The 17395-nt window shown below is 46.5% G+C and overlaps 1 protein-coding gene and 1 long non-coding RNA gene across 13 annotated transcripts in view; one reads left to right on the forward strand and one right to left on the reverse strand.

Annotated features, from left to right (window-relative positions):
• Positions 1-8319, reverse strand: part of LOC105490796 (uncharacterized) — a 30785-nt gene extending 22466 nt beyond the window's left edge. For 7 of the 12 annotated variants that reach the window (XR_011608350.1, XR_011608348.1, XR_011608341.1 and 4 more), the window contains exons 1-3: positions 7892-8116; positions 5566-5812; positions 1004-1303 (exon numbers count right to left, since the gene is read on the reverse strand). This is a non-coding gene — a long non-coding RNA (uncharacterized lncRNA). The other 5 variants (XR_011608347.1, XR_011608345.1, XR_011608346.1 and 2 more) reach the window with 5 other exon arrangements.
• A 152-nt stretch (positions 8320-8471) lies between these two features.
• Positions 8472-15774, forward strand: LOC105490798 (KLF transcription factor 6). The gene is made up of 4 exons (XM_011756700.2): positions 8472-8783; positions 11488-12061; positions 13474-13597; positions 14111-15774. The coding sequence occupies exons 1-4, from the start codon at positions 8682-8684 to the stop codon at positions 14160-14162; spliced, it is 852 nt and encodes a 283-aa protein (XP_011755002.1). The 5' UTR covers positions 8472-8681; the 3' UTR covers positions 14163-15774.
• Positions 15775-17395: the final 1621 nt, after the last annotated feature.

Genomic DNA, 17395 nt, shown 5'->3' on the forward strand with positions numbered 1-17395 from the left:
GTTACAAAGACAGGGATTCTAAAGTTAACTCCAAAATAACCTGGCTTTAAGTCTTCCTCTCAACATCAACATAGGTTTCAACAAAATGGTTCAGTCGAAATTATGAGGCCCTGAGCATGGTGAGCAAAAATGCCAAGCCTGGAACCAAAGGTACCCCAGACAAATCCTGGCTCCTCCCTTCATCTCCCTTTCAGCTTCAGTCTCATCTGTACAGCAGGGTGTTCAATAGAAATGGCCTCCATGGTATGCTGTTGGGAGGAATAACTTAGTACCAAAGAAGGGCCTGTAGAGTGCCTAGAGAGCAGGTACAGGCAGCAGGCATAATTTTTAGCCTATCTTATAGGCTAGGAAACTGAGGTTTAGATGTGCTGGATAACTTACCCAAGTCCCATGGCTATTACGTTTCAGAATTTGGAGCCAGATCTCATTAACCAAGGTGCACTGCAGCAGGGCACCTAATGTTCCCTGCTGTAGCATATTTCCCCCCAACTTTTTATCAGAAACGCTTTCAAATATAAAGAGAAGTTTAAAGGATCAGTGAACACCCAAACACCCTCCACTGGGATTCGAAAATTACCATTTTACTATATTTGCTTTGTGGCATATAAATCCATCCACCCATGCATCAATCACGGATCCATCCTTCAAGCCATCTGCCCCTCCCTCCTCCTCCTCCTCTTCCTTCCCCTTTTTCTCTCTCTCTCTCAATTTCTTGAAGTTTCAAAGCATACAGTATGCCTTAGCATGCTTCCCCCTCTGAACACTGCAGCTTGCATGTTATTACTGTGAGTTCAATATTTGTCTATGGCTCTCTTCTTTTTGGTGGGGAAGAGAGAGGTAAATTTGCAGAAAGTTAAATGCACAAATCTTAAGTATCAGCCAATCAGTTTGGGAAAAATGTAATCTCCTGTGTAACCCAAACCTTTATCCAGACATTAAACATGCCCACCAGGTCAAGAGAGCCCCCTCATGCCCTTTCAAGTCAATCTCCACCCCTGCTCACCATGGCAACTGACATGCTGGTTCTTTTCTCTAAACATCAGTTGTGCATCTTCTAAAATGTAATCAAAATGAATCTTGCAGTAGGCATTCTTGCATGTGAGGCCAAATGCGTCTGAGACACACTCGTGTTGCTGCAGGCTCTTCTGTTGATGAGCAGCCACACATCGTACAATTCACCACATCTTCCGGTCATTGACTCCTGGACAGGCTCCAGTTTTTGACTATTGCGGATAAACTGCTATGAATGAGGTTGACCAAATCTCTTTATGGCCATATTCTTTTAATTCTTTTAGTTAAATGCCTGGAAAATGGAAGAACTGAGTCAGAGGATAGGTGAATGTTTAGTTTTATTAAAAACAGCCAGACTTTTTTCCAGAGCTGGTGGCATTTTGCCCTCCGACCAACAGTTGAGGAAAGTTCTGCTGGCTCATGACATGTCCTTGTCAACACTTGGTATTGTCGAAGTTCTTAATTTTAGCCACTCCAGTGACTTTTATTTCACATGTCCCTGAGGACAACAAATGTTGAACAGTTTTAAGTGCTTATGAGTCATCTGCATATCTTTTTTTGTGACGTGTCTGTTCAAATACTTTGCTTATTTTTAATTTTTTCAAAATATGTTTATTATTGACTTCTATATGTCATTTATATATTCTGGATACTTGTTCAATACTAGATGGATGTTTTTTGAAATTTTCTCTCAGTCTGTGACTTATTTATTCATGTTCTTAGTGTTGCCTTTTGATAAAGTTTTAAATTTGATGAAATCTAATTAATCACTTTTTAAAAATTTTTGCTTTGTGTTTCCCAAGAACCCCCCGTCATTATTTTCTCCCTTTTTTTCTTTTCTGAAACTTTTGTAGTTCTGCTTTTTTATGTACTCTATCATCTGTCTTTACTTACTTGTATGTATAATGTGAGGGGGTAGGGCTGAGTTTCTCTCTCTCTTTCCCTCCCTCCCTTCCTTTCTCCTTCCCTTCCTTTCTTCCTTTCCTTCCTCCCTCCCTTTCTCCCTCCCTCTTTCCCCCTTTCTTTTCTGTTTTCTTCTTTCTTTTCTCTCTCTTTCCTTCCTTCCTTTCTGCGTGTCTGTATGCCTCCTTTTTTCCCAGGTGTCCCAGCATCATTTGTTGAAGACTTTCCTCTCCCCATTGGATTTCTCTGGAACTCCACTTCTGATGTATGGAAAAAAGCCACAAGAGAACATTGCTTCCACCTCATTAACAAGAAAAACTCAGCTACTCTACAAAATCTTATTTTTCTTTAGCCTATTAAAGAGTAAAGGCCACAGGCACCCAAAACATGTGAAGGGAAATGGTGCCACAGATTGTTTTGCCTTTGGAAAAGTAGGAGGAGGAAGCAGTTTCCATTCTAATAATCTGTTAATGGGTAAGCCTGGGCTGGACCACAGTTTGGAATAAATGGGATCCCATTCTCACCTACAAGTTCTTCTCCACAGGCTTCTACCAGGTGCTCACGGGGAAGATCAGTAGGTAAGGCAGTAGGCCCCAGAGCCCCCACCTGCATCTCTAGAACCCTCCTGTAACAAAGACAAGCCTCTCAGTGCAGAACAGCAGGATGCTCCCTCAGGCCCAGGTCCTACATACCAAGAAGCAGGGGTCTTCTCTTCCCAGGAGAGGGGCAGGAAACTCCCTCCCACCTACCGCCTGTCCTCTGACAGATACAGACAGTTTGGCTTGGTGAAGGAGAGGAGGCAGGGACACTGAGAAAGCTCTAGCCCCAAAGCACAAAGGCACAGGGCCATCCTCAGATCAGAACTGAAAACCCACCCTGCCCTCTCCAGGAACCCATCTCCTTCCCCACACACTTCCATCACAACAGGTGTGCAGCAATGGCCAAAGCAGGTGTGCAACAGGAGCACTGAGGGGCACCCAGGCACCCCAGTCTCCATGTCAATCGCAAGGCAGCAGCAGCCCAGTGCTGGAGAGTTTTAACAAGTCTCTCACGCATGGAAAGGAACTACAATGACAAAACCAAAACCTAGCTCAACTACTGACTGACCAGGTGGACCCAATCCCTACACCAGGGATTGGCAAATTATAATCAGCCAGCCACATTTGGCTTGTCACTTGTTTTTGTAAATAAAGTTTTAACGGCAGACAACCATGGCTATTCACTTACTTGTTGTCTGTGACCAGCTTAGGGCTACATTGGCAGAATCAACAAGTTACAACAGAGACCCTGTGGGCCACAAAGCCTAAAGTATTTACTTATGTGGCCCTTTACAGACAAAAGTTTGCCAGTTCCTACCCTATAAAGACAGCTAGAGAGAAGGGATGTGCCCATTTTCAGGAGAAATTTCTACTTACGTAAGTCTCTACTATTCTGCTCAACATATGTTCAATTTAATCAAATGTTAAGAGCCACACAAAAAGCAAGGCAAACAACACATTGTTAAGAGACAATCAATAAAATTCGGCCCAGAGATTAACAAGATACCGAAACTATCAACGAAGGACTTTAAAATGGCTATGATTAAAAGATTAAAATAATCTAGTGGGGAAAATGTAGACAATAAAAAGATGGGGAACTGCAGCAGAAAGAAACTATGAGAAAGAATAAAATGGAAATATAAGCAATATAACAAAATACTATCACATCTAAGGAATCCCTTCAACGGCCTCATCAGCAGACAGGATTCAGCATAGGAAAGAATCAGTGAATTTGAAGGCAGGTCAATAGAAATTATAAAAAAGAAACATATTCAGGAAAAAAAATGAAAAAATGAAATGGAGCATCTGAAATCTGTGGCACAATATATCCAACTGTTAAGCACATGTGCAACTGGAGTTCCAGAAGGAGAAGAGAAGCAGAATGGGACAGAAGACATATTTGAAGTTGCAGTGATCAAGAACTTTCCAAGATTTAATGAAATACAACAAACCACAGATACAAGACCTCAGTAAACCACACAGGGATTGCTTTAGTACCTTTTTGAATTTTTTTTTTTAAAGTGTGTAAGAATGATGGTATTTCTGAGCTCCATATTCTGTTATATTGATTTAACTGTATCTACGCCAGTGTCACACAATCATGTTCAATTTTGCTTTAAGTCTCGAAACACATAATATAAAACCTTCAGCCTTCAGGACTGGTTTAGATATAGCTCTCTTCAGCATTTTCTATACATTTTTAAATCAGCAGGACAACTTCAACAAAAAAGCCTGCTGGGATTTTGATGGGAAGTGTGTGGAATGCACAGACCAACTTGTAAAGAATGGATATCTTAACCACACACGTGGTATAGCTTGTACCTGTGGATATTTCACAGGGAGCTCCTTCTGGAGCCACTATTGTGAGGTGAACTTTACAGCTCTCCCATTTTACAATTATATTTTTAGAGAGGGCTACTAAAACTAAGGTCTTAGATAGAAGTTCTCCCCGACCAATGCCCTAGAGGTATCCTGTCCTTGTATTTATTATCTTGCATATGTTGATAGTAAAGTTCAACATCTTTTGAAAACTATCAATAGGGCATTTTCCTTCATTATTCTCAGCACAAATTGTTAAAGAGTGAATCCACTACACCTTACACGTTATGTAGTAACCCTTTTTTTTTTTAAGTAAAAAATTCATCTACCTCCTAAAAAACACTACAGAGAGAAAAGGCAACTCACTATTTAAACAGAGCTACCTGCAAATGAGACAATTAAGAAATGAACATCATGGGGCCAGGTACAGTGGCTCATGACTGTAATCCAGCACTTTGAGAGGCCGAGGCAGCAGATCACTTGAGGTCAGGAGTTCAAGACCAGCATGGCCAACATGGTAAAACCCCATCTCCACTAAAAATACAAAAATTAGCTGGGCGTGGTGGTGCATTCCTGGAATCCCAGCTACTTGGGAGGCTGAGGAAGGAGAATTACTTGAACCCAGGAGGCAGAGCTTGCAGTGAGCCAAAATTGTGCCACTACACTCTAGCCTGGGCAACAGAGGGAGACTCCATCTCAATAAAAAAGGAACATTTTACACTTACATAGGACCTATCATGTAAACAGAAGTACTTTCTTAACAATTGTATTTTGCACACCCAAAATAAACAGATGAAATAAAAGGTTAGTTTGCTCCAGAATAGGCAATATACTGGTACAGACAGACACCAAAACCAAAACAAAAAAAAAAACCAACAAAACTGGCTTCTTGCCCCAAAGTTGGAACATTCTCTGTCAGTATAATTAGGGGGCATTATTTGGAATTATCCTCAGAACAGATTTGTAAGACTTCCCCTAAGAGTCCATCTTGAATGACCTAGAGCAGGAAAATCAAATGTACTCAATACCAACATGTCATCCCATTAATTTTTAAATTACATTTAAAATTAGGTTTCAAATGTATACTTTTATTTTTGAGAGGCAGCAAAGAGAGCTTCCTGGTATGAAATAAATGAGTGCAGCCCGGAGGCCTAGGAGGAAAGGGAAAGACAGTGGAGGAGAGCAGGGACGTGTAAGCGGGGACTGAGGAAGTAACACCGGGGTGCAAGGGGGGTGAAGTGGCCCCCAGGAATGTGTAAAGGAGCCACCGACTGTCACCCAGAAGAATCTTTACCTTTTGAAGACAGTGGCAGAGACTGGAGCGGCTCAAGGTGAGCAGAGAACGAGGGTCACGCCCAAGAAATGGAGCTGACTATGTTCTCTCCAAGACTGCGAGAGTGAAAACAGAGCAAGGATCTTCAGCGAGGAGCAGGAGGAGGAAGCACCTGGGGGGTTACTGGACAACTTGAGGTCCAACTCTGTCTCTGATTCGCTTTGTGGCCTGCAAAGTTGATTTCATTTTTCTGTCTGCATTCACTCATCTGTTAAAAAAGGGGCGAGGGATTATCAAATAATTATCAAGAGCAAACTTAGAAATGGCTAAATGTTGATCAAGTAAACATTGCCTTCAATTTATTGAATGACTATTATTTGCTACCAAGCAGGGATTTTAATCCATTAATTCTTCTGATTATACCAAACTCATTCTAACGGCCATTTTAATCTCCTATTTAAATAACGTGACCAGGGACATGCGCGCAGGGTGGATAACTAGAGGGTAAAGTTCATCATCTTTTTATATCCTGCCATACTTCCCCCTTCTGAATTAATCTGGCCCTCTGTGATTCTTTGTTGCTCTTCTTAAAAAAATCAGGTGCAGCTATTAGTGTTCAGATGCAATGCATATATTCTTTGTCACATCAAAGAAAATATTTTTTCACCAACTGGTTACATCCAGTTGTGGATGTAAGGTACTAGCAATAAGGACTTTTGTTTTCAAACATCTGCACTCTCCTGGCAGCCTACCTGTGCCTGTTTTGTAAATTTCTGTGTACCAATACCTGGCCAGTCATAGGGTGTGACTAATATGTGTTAAATGGTTAATGAGTGCAGCACGATGCCATGGGATCTATTCTATTTGAAATTTAGTGTTCATACGTACCATGTTTTTAAATCTTTTTTTTTTTTTTTTCCGAAAACGACAATGCCTATTGTACTGTATCTGCATTATGACTAATCAGGTTCCCTCTTGTAAAAATAAACGATATAATCTTCATACTGCCGGACAAGGTATGTTAAGAGACAAGGATGAATTTAAATTTTATACGAATGTGGATTTATTAAAAAACATTGACAATTAATAATTAATTGTCCCAAAGATAAGCTGGGACACCCGCTCACCAGGACGCCCACACACCTTGCAGAGGCAGCCATCCTGGCCTCTCTGGCCCACACAGAGCCTTCCCCTTCATCTCCGGCTCCCCCTGATCCAGGGTGCCTGGCCCTCAGCGGGGGACTTGCTCCACACTCCTGCTTACTTTGGAACTAGTGGGGCCAAGGTCACAAGCGCTAATTACTGAGCGAACCCTGCCCCCAACACAACGGCTGCCCAAACGCTCTTGGCTGCCAGTTACTGGGGCCCGGTCAGTGGGCACTTGGGTAAATCTGTAGATGGTTCAAAACAAAGCCATTTGCATTCCTGGAAACAGTTAAGGTACAGGTCCCCAAGGAGGGCTGGTCCTGGCTCTCGGTTGCTGGGGTAAATGTGATGAACACTGGCCAAGAACACTGTCAATTCACTCTGCACAACCTTCACAGCCCACATACCACAGGTACAAGACAAACCACCCTTCTCCACTCCAGACTCACTAAGGTCCCCACCTAGTCTTAAGCCACAGGCTTCTGCCGGACTCTCTAAAATTAAACATACAAAACCCTTTTTTTTTTTTTTTCCTAGTCCATTCTTTCAAAATGTTTAGTGTCCGTTAAACTCTTATTTTGAAACAAAAACTATAATACAGTTACAATTCAGTTTCCCATTTTGGATTTAAAAATGCTCTGGTTAGCGTTCTCGACATTTTTCTTAAAAATCAACATGACGGTATATTTTCGGAGATAATTTATATGGAAAAACACACACACACTAAATGTCGGCTTCCACCTAATTTAAATTGTTTACACATTCATGGGAAAACCTAGCTGTTAACCTTGGTGAGGGCTGAGATCGCCCTCTACAAGATAAACACGTTTCTCCCAATTCCAAGGGGAGCCTGCGTGCTCCCCTCCCCCACTCTGGTGGACCTGAGGACAGAGGGGAGAGAAGGGACGTAGGAATCGATGGGGACAGAGAGGGGCTCAGGGATGGAGGGGGACAGAGAGGGGAACCCCAAGGTTAGAGAAGAGAGGGGGACCGGGGGATGTAGGGGAACAGAGCGGCGTAGAAGGGGACAGTAGGGGACGGGGCGGCCCCACGCGTAGAAGGGAACAGTTGGGGACCGGGCGGCTCCGGACGTAGAAGGGGACAGTTGGGGACCGGGCGGCCCCGGGCGTAGAAGGGAACAGCTGGGGACGGGGCGGCCTCGGGCACAGAGGGGGACGGGGGAACGGGGCGGCCCCGGGACCTGACGGCCGAGAGAAGCAGGACGGGGCGGCCGCCCGCGGGGTGCGCTGCCGGAACCGGGACTCGCGCGGCGACGGGGCCCGGCTTGGTGACCCGGACGGGCGCGGGGTGGCGGGACCGGGCAGCAGGGAAGGGGGACTGGGACTGGGGACGGGCGACGCGGCCCGCCCGGGCTCTCCCAGCCCCGGATCCCTCAGCCCCGGCCGCAGGCGCAGCACAGCGCTCGGCCGCGCACCTCACAGCGCGGACTCCTCCGGCGCGCCGCCGCCCGCGCCTTATATACCCTGCTAAAAATAGCCTGCGAGGCCACTCTCCAATCAGAACGAGCAGAGTTCGAATTGAACCAATGGTGCGGGCCGTGATGGAGAGTCTCGGTCACGCCAGGCGGGGCCGCTGTGTGTCGCCGCCCGCGATTGGCCGGAGCTGACATCATCGGCGCGCAGCCCCCGGGCCGGGAGCCACGGGATTGGGCCGCGCGCGGGGCGGGCACGGGGCGAGTCACGTGGGGGGAGGGGGAGTGGGGGGAGCCAGGCGGGGGCGGAGGGGGAGGCTGGCAGCGGAGCTTTGAATAGGGAAGTTTTGCAGGGGTTACGTTTGCAGTCAGTCCGGTGTTTGCAAATATTGTGTGGGCTCCGCGCGCTGCGGGCTGCGGGAGGGTCCGGCCGGGCGTCTCTGCGAGCCTGGAGTTTGCATGAAACTTTCACCTGCGCTCCGGGGAGACTTTCGGCTCCGGCTCCCACCGCGCGCCTCGCCGCCCTCGCGACCGCGGGCTCAGTCCGACCCGGCCCGACATGGACGTGCTCCCCATGTGCAGCATCTTCCAGGAGCTCCAGATCGTGCACGAGACCGGCTACTTCTCGGCGCTGCCGTCTCTGGAGGAGTACTGGCAACAGGTAAACGCAGCCGGCCGCGTTCCCTGCGGGCGCCGGGGCAGGGGGCGCGGGCAGGGGCGGCTGTTTGGGGTTCAGACCCGGTGCTCCCTGCGGTCCGCTGGGCCCGGGCCCCGCGCTGTCACCGGGGGATCGGGCGCAGCGCCCCCTCCGATCGATTCTTCAGCCCGCGAGCAGCGTCCGCCCAGGGAAGCCCCAACTCCCGGCGCAGCCCGGCCAAGCCCCTGGCACGAGTTCGGAGCCTGTCCCTGCTCCAGACGCCACAGCTGGAGCTTGTCATGGGGACCAACTTGCTCTGCCTGCCAAGGTTTTTGTTTTTTGTTTTTTTAAGATTTTGTTTTTGTTTTGCTTTTTGGTGCTTGTACATAACGGCTTTTTTTTAAAATATCACATTTTGCCAGCAGAACGTAGACCAGCTCTCTCATTTATTTTTAATTTTTTTCGTTTTTTAAAACTCTAGACCATTTCCAATGTGTTTTCCCCTCTTTGGAATGCCTAACATTTCCCCTAGATCTGCCTTATTTGTCTTACGTGCTTCTCTTGTTGACCAAGAAAAATAAAAATAAACAAAACTGTGTACACTCCAGTGACTTGTCAGTCTTGTGACAATGAGCCCGTCCAAACTGCTTCAAGTCTTAGCTTGGGAAAAAGGACCTCGGTTTCCGACGTTGTCGTAGAACTGGAATTTGGGGGCATTGGAAATTTTAAGAAACTTACCATGTCCCTGTGCTTATCGGTAGCATCGCCCGAGGGGAGAGAGACTGACACTCGTCCCATTGTCTCTCCAGCGATCGCAGGAGGGTTTACTGTTGTCTCCCTGCCCTGCTGTGCTGTTTGTTTTTCGTCACAAAGTGAATTGCCAGATCAAATAGAGGCTGTGGGTTTCCAAGCCTCGAAAGCTTTAAGGAGGATGAAATGCAGGGTGTTGCAACCTTCACACGCCTGCTTAATTGTTCACAATCCTCGCCTGCCTTTTTCCCCCTCCCCCTCTTGTTTTTTTTCTCCTCAAAGAAGCTGCTCCCTGGGACGTGATTGAAATTGATCTAAGTAGTTTCCTTCGGGCATTTGGGATTTGGGCAAACGGCCAGACCTGGCTCCTGGTCGCCTTCGGAGGCTTTTAAACTCTCCCAGAGCTTCGTTCAGGTCCCGGGTGCTCATCAGCGTAATGGAGATTTTAAATTAGCCGGATTATTAAAGTTTAACAAGATCTCCATAAATGTGCTTTTCTTTTTTCTTTGGAAAATCAATTAGATATATCGCTGCTGCCCCTCTTCAGAACGCTGTAGTGTGCATTGTAACTCAGACGCCTAGTTTCGGGGGAAAGGGGAAACCACGATTTTCCCGTGTGCTTGCTCACACTGGCTGTGTGCGAGCCTGGGGAGGGGGAGGGATTGCCTGTGGCAGGAGAGAGGCACACTGCTAAGTCAGCCTGAGCCCCCGGGGTGGGCTGTGCTCAGTATAGTCCCTGCCGGGAAAAATGATGTGCTCACCAGAGCAGAGTGGTGTAGAAACTGCAATTTGTAGAATTGCCAGTAGTATAGACAACCTTATATGGACATGCAGGCAACTGATCCTCGTGAAAATCAGGGCAGACATAATTTAATCCTAAAATGTTTCCTACCATTTTTCTTTTCCAGTGGCTAGAAAGTTTGAAATGGTGGGGAGAGGGGATGCTGATCTCGGCAGTTGTAGCTTCTTGAAAGGTTGGTTGCGGGGCTGGGGAAGGGGCGCTGTCCATGCCACACTGCATGTCCATTTGAACTGGGTCCTTATTGGGCTGCTGATCAGAATTTCAAAAGGAAGTCTCCTTTGGCATTGCGTGAAAGAAATCAGAGTGATGACTCATGCAGTTGTACTCTTGGCCAGTAGATAAAGTTCTTGTTCATTGTGGGACTCCCAGCAGGGCCGTGGAGTAATTTCCCCTTGCATCCTTCACAATAGCAGATGGCCATGCTGGAATTATTTCTGCACTCCTGTTGTTGAAGTTCCTTGTTTTTCTCTGACCACTGTAGAAGTAATTAAAGTTCTGTGTCATGCAAGGGCCTGCACTTGGGAACGGCATCCTGTGAAAACATAGGCGGTCTGGGTTGCACGGGAAATGGGTGGTTTTTCTGCAGCTCCATTCGATGCCCCTGAATACAGACAGCTGCTGTCTCCTCTCCCCCGAGTGTGGCCCTGCGTTGTCAGACGTGTCCCCAAGGGGGTCCCTCAGAACACGCTGTGTGCCGTGCAGTCTTTTTTGTCCTGTTGTGTGGGTATCTGTGGGGTGTGAAGGGTGAATGGCTGGGGCTTTCCTTAAAACACATGGTTCTTGACAATGTCAGATAATCTGGTTGAACCTGTTGGGGGGGTATGTGTGTGGGGCCGGTTCTCTTCCTGTGGTTTCATGAGAAACATCAACACTGGTAACTACAACAAAAAAAAACCGGCTTAGTAATCATCACTCATTGTGGCCGTTGACCCAACATTGGGAAAGCCAGGAGAGGTTTCGCCCTCTGACTTTTCCTCTGAATTCTTACCATTCTAGAAACAGATTTCCTCTAACTTCCGTAAGGACATGGATGCTTAATTATGAAAGGTTTTGCCCCTGTAGTGATCGGGCAGCAATGTATCTGTCCTTCATTCTTGCATGTTTTTGGAAATTGCTTTTGCTTTTACTTTTGGTCGCCATAGCAATCACGTGCCTTCTCTGGTTCATTTTGCACAGACCTGCCTGGAGCTGGAACGTTACCTCCAGAGTGAGCCCTGCTATGTTTCAGCCTCAGAAATCAAATTTGACAGCCAGGAAGATCTGTGGACCAAAATCATTCTGGCTCGGGAGAAAAAGGAGGAATCCGAACTGAAGATATCTTCCAGTCCTCCAGAGGACACTCTCATCAGCCCGAGCTTTTGTTACAACTTAGAGACCAACAGCCTGAACTCAGATGTCAGCAGCGAATCCTCTGACAGCTCCGAGGAACTTTCTCCCACGGCCAAGTTTACCTCTGACCCCATTGGCGAAGTTTTGGTCAGCTCGGGAAAATTGAGCTCCTCTGTCACCTCCACGCCTCCATCTTCTCCGGAACTGAGCAGGGAACCTTCTCAACTGTGGGGTTGTGTGCCTGGGGAGCTGCCCTCGCCAGGGAAGGTGCGCAGCGGGACTTCGGGGAAGCCAGGTGACAAGGGAAGTGGCGATGCTTCCCCCGACGGCAGGAGGAGGGTGCACCGGTGCCACTTCAACGGCTGCAGGAAAGTTTACACCAAAAGCTCCCACTTGAAAGCACATCAGCGGACGCACACAGGTCAGTGCCCACGCGGGCCCCGGAGGGCGGCCGCTGGTGGGCGCCACTGCACTGCACCAGCCCTGGAGGGAGCCAGGGCTGGCTCCACGGGATGTGGTCAGAGCAGACAAATCCTCACTTCCTCAGATGTTTTCCACCAAAGCATTGGGTCTTTGTGGAGCTCAGAGTAGAATCCTAAAGACTGGACTTTTGAGTTGGATAAATGCGTAACAGTTTTCAGATTAAACAAACAAGAGACTAGATCCTTTTCTCCATGGACACCCAAACCTCCATCCCCCGTAGCAGTGCCCGGGTTCCGAGGCCGCTGCCCCTTCACCGGTGCACACGCGCGAGGCTACCTCGAGTTGCCCTTGGGTTTCCTAAATGGAACTCGGGTCAGGACAGAGGGTTGCTGGGCAGCATGGAGTGTGTGGGTTTGATGCTGATGACCCGAGGCCCAGGTGGGACCGGCCTGCTCTGTTAGCAGCAGCATTGATCAGCGGGTGTTTCCTGAGAACCTCTGTGTGTCTCATGCAGCCTTTGTTTCTGATACCGCTTGAAACAATTTCTTAATGAAATGCCGTACCTTAGGTGAAAGTACTATTTGAAAATACCTTGACATATTTCTAGGATAATTGGTGAGGAATCAGAAAATTTAGAGCTGGGAAAGGTCTTAACGATCACGTGATGCAGACTCTTCTCTTATCAGGAGAGCAAATTGCTGAGAGTCAGTCCCAGACAGGCTTGGTGACAGCTGAGATTGAGATCCAAGTGGCCTGAAATCCAGGCCCAGGCCTGTCTCAGCATACCCTAGGATTGGCTTGGCAACTTTGTTTTCTCAGGTAGCACTTGTAGTAAATTCATATTTATGATTTGACCAAGGAATGAAGTGAACCCGGTTGTTGGATTGCCATTTAGAGAATGATTCCAGGGCGTTGCGCTGGGGCTTTCCAGAAGCTCTTCACTGCAGCTCTGTAGAAAGGTGACCGTCCCTGAGGAAACTGCAGAGACTCATTCCATAGGGAAGTGAGTACGAAACAGAAGTGTGTTTGGGAGAAACAGTTACCATAGAGAAAGCAATAGCTCTGCCTTTGCGGGGGCCGTGGGTCCGGCAGGCTGACACCTTGTCCCGCAAGCATTTTGCTGGTCTGAGTTGTGGTCATTCTTCACGTTAACTTTGATTACAGCACCACAGGCCTTGCCGAAGCCGTGTCCCTTGGACAGCAGTGGGAGGCCTGAGACTGGGTCAGGAGAGAGCTGCTGTTGTCTCTCCGAGGCTGCCAGTTGTAGTCCTTCCTTGAAGTGTGTTACCAATGCCAGAAGCCACTGGGTCCCTGACCTCGCATCCCGTCACTGCGTGTGGGGTTGGATTTCCGCCTTCTGTCTGTGGGTCAGTGAAGTCACGGGCCGCTTGTCCTGTGCTCTCTCCGCAGGAGAAAAGCCTTACAGATGCTCGTGGGAAGGGTGTGAGTGGCGTTTTGCAAGAAGTGATGAGTTAACCAGGCACTTCCGAAAGCACACCGGGGCCAAGCCTTTTAAATGCTCCCACTGTGACAGGTACGTGCCTGAGGACGGCGCTGGGCAGGGAGCGTGGGGCCTTGGGAATGTGATGACCAGGGTTATGTAGGCGTGCAGGGCACGTGGGAAGGAAGGCACACGGTTTCCCATGTGTGAACGTTTCCTTTCAAGCCTGGGACTTTTTAGAAAGTTTCTGGTGTGCTCGTTGGCCGTGGTTAGGAAGAGCTGTTCCAGGTACACCTGACACTGGAGTCCGTTTATTGATAGTGTTTGGAAATTGGCCTTTCAACAGTTTTCGTATTTGAAGAATTAGAAATGAAGTCCGTTCAGCTTCTCCAGAGAACCTCCGGCCACTGATGGGAGACATTCTTAATTCACATTCCTATCAGTTGGTGTCTCCTGTCCCTGAAGACACTGATGAGGCTTGGGAGGAGAATCACATCTTTCCCTGCAGGGGGTTAGGCTGGGCAGGGCAGGGAGGTGAGGGCGCTGGTCCGGAACACTGGCGAGGGTTGGAAACCTAACTTCTGTGCTTCTGATTTGCCCTTGCAGGTGTTTTTCCAGGTCTGACCACCTGGCCCTGCACATGAAGAGGCACCTCTGAGGGAGCAGAGAGGTGGATCCTGTAGGCTAAAAGGCTTCCAGGCTGAGAGCCGGCCGTGGAAGGAGGGATGCGTGTTCCAGCCAAAGCATGCCGTTCTGCACCCTACCCAGTTGCCTCCAGGGCCTCTCCTTGGAAGGTCTTTTGAGGGCTAAAACAGTCCTGTAAGAAGCGGCATAGCACCCGTGGTGCATGGTATGTGGGTGATCCTGGACTCGCCACTGGTACCCGACCTTCCAAGTGGCGCCTAAGCCTTTGCCGTGAGCATGCGCACTGAGAATGTTAATGGTTGGGTTGATTGTATGTTGAGGATCTATTACTGACTGTATGATGAGGCCAACTTTTTTTCCTTGTGGTTAGCAAGACTGCAAGAGATGGAAAAAAAGTAGTTTGAATGTTTTGTGTGTAAGGAGTATACCATGAGATGAGATGACCACCAATCATTTCCGGGGGTGGGGGGAGGGGGTGTCTGCACCTTAGAAAAAAACAAAAATCAAAAAAACAAAAAAAAACAAAAAAAGGAAAATCTTGGAGGGTGGGCGTGGGAACTCAGGACCCCAGAGTGGCGAGTGGTGTGGGGAGGGAGAGCCTCTCTCCCCGTTTTCTGCGTGAGAGGAGCTCTTAGTGTCTGGTGCAGCTATTAAATGTGCAATGTGTCAAGTAGCTTGTTCTACACGCTACAACATAGCTCATTTGTAACCCATTGTATAAGCTGTGTATTTACAAATATAACACAACCATTTAACTTTTCCTTAGAATACAAAAAGTCATGCATGGTCTGGGGAACTATATGCTTTTCCATTTTTAAGTCAGGACTGCAATACTGATTCCAGTTAATGAGCAGCTAAGATCCAGTCTGTCTAATACAGTGACCCCTAGCCATCCGGGCCTGGCAATCTACAATTTTTTTCCCCTCCGAGTTTGTAACACTCCCCTTCCAGAAAGGCATTGTGCAACACAGGATTATTTTTAAATGCTTCTGAATTTGAAGTAACTTTTTGGAGAATTGTGTGATGCCCTTTGAAGAAATTGGACACGTATTAAGTGTCACAAAGCTGGGGCCGGGAATTGGTCTAATGTTTCATTAGACTAAGAACCTAAAATTTTTCTCAGTTGGGTGGATAAAACCACTAACGCTTAGAAACTGTTTTCTCATGCAGCTATGTTTCTCTTATTTATGCCTTGAGGACTAATTTCTGGTTTTCTAGCTGTTAATGCACTGTTGACCTTCATAATGGTGCCTTACGCAAGCGATCCCTTATGTGGGGGTCTCATACAGGGGTGTGGGCGATGCATGCTTAATTAAGGCTCTTTTTTCACCTGGCAGTGTACTGTATCAACATATAACACAGAAAAAAAAAAATCTCTTTAAGGTCCTCCTTCACAAAAACATAGAGTGAAACTCCCTTTACATGTCAGTATTTGTTCAATACTTTCGACAACTTGACTGTCAGTGTTCAAATGGAAAACATGAAAATGGAAAAATCTGACCAATTCTGCCACCTTGAGACTTTCATATAGACCTTGCACAACAATTGTATAGATCACACACCGGCTGTGTTTAATATGTAACATTTTCACACATATTAAAGATACAGAAGTATAAAAAAATAAACCCAATGTTAATGTATTTGCTTAAAAGGCACAAGTTTCACATATCTGTCTAGCTATCTGTTGGTAATACAGAAAGTATACTACTTTTTTTAAAAGTGGGCAGAATTCTTGTGTATGTATATTTGTGTGTATAGTATGTGTATGTGTGTGTATATATATATATTATATATATAGATAATATATAAATATTTTTTTTAAGGAGAAACTAGAATGTTTAGCTAGAAAATTCCACAGCCTGTGAAGAAGTATTTCAAAATGGCCATAAAGGAGGTAAAAATGAAAACTATAACCTAACTTTTATAGAGGCTTTATCTTTAATTTAACGATGTACGGAGGACTTTCTTGCTTGAATCTGTTCCGGGCTGTCCGCTCTGTCCATCAAATGGGCAGGTCTGGAATGGGGCACCTTTGGCCGTTCAGAAGGGGCCTGAACAGAATGCTGGAACCCAGGCTGGACTCGGACACACTAAGGTTTTGATTTTGAATTTCAGCCTTATTAGATGATCTAACCTAAGAGTGAGCTAACCACAGGGATTCTTTTGTAGAACACTTTTTATGCAGATGAAGCTATTTTTTCCAGCATGTAGATTCTTCCAGTTTTTCCGAGGAGTAATTTCCCCGAATTGGCATACCACAGCGTGGACAGCTGATATTTCACCCAGCTGCAGGCTTGTGGGTGTGGCTCTTTGCTTTATATATATATACACACATGTGAGTCTGGCTGGGCTGGTATTTTGTTTGATCTTCCTGGAAATGAGCAATGACTAACGCTCACATAACTGGTTTTGTTTGTTTTTTGTTTTTTTAAATCTGAGCTGATGAATACATTTACCTAAGGAACTCATTTCATTTTGCTTAAAGGGGAAGTGCAGTTTTCTTTCAGCAGTTCGGAATCCAAGCACTTGATTTGCTGGGTTTGGAAAACTCCTTTTTTGGCCTTCTGTGTGCTTAGCCATAACAATTCCATTAAGCAAGAAGGTAAACAAAAGACAAAAAAAAAAACTTGCACTGGCTTGTCTCACTTATGAAACACGTCGGAGCCGTTTGCCTGGGTGGGGCTGGGTACCGTACCTGTCAATGCCTGTGACTTTCATAATTAGCACGTACATAAAGAAGTACATTCTGTTCAGGTGATAACTGAGCCTCAATCAAGCAGAAACTTTTTGCTTGAAATTAAAAAAAAAAAAATTTCTATTAGTGAAATTTCTTTTTTTTTTTTTTTTTTTTGGAAGCACCCTGTTATCTAAAGAATCTTTGTAAGATTTTTGTAAAATTTTGTTTTACAAGATTTTATTTGAAATTGTTTTTTGCAAGATTGTTATATTTCTGTATGAATGTATTTTTTATTGGAATAACATAAAAGAATTCTTATCAGCATCTTGAGTCTGGTTGTTTTTTGGGGGAAGGGGGTTGTTGGAACAGATTCCTGCTGCATTAATCACCCTGGGTTCCTCCTCAAATCTCCATCGTGCAACCCTGAGAACCACTCACCTACCTCAGCCCCTTCCTCTCACTTTCCAAAGCCTGCCCTGGGAGCTGGAGAGGATGTCGGGCGAGCCTGACGTTGCCCTCCCTGAATGCATCGAAGACTGTTCTCCAAGGACTGACAAAAACAGCCCCCA

Source organism: Macaca nemestrina, chromosome 9 (assembly GCF_043159975.1).
Source record: "Macaca nemestrina isolate mMacNem1 chromosome 9, mMacNem.hap1, whole genome shotgun sequence".
In the NCBI taxonomy this organism is placed as follows: domain Eukaryota; kingdom Metazoa; phylum Chordata; class Mammalia; order Primates; family Cercopithecidae; genus Macaca; species Macaca nemestrina.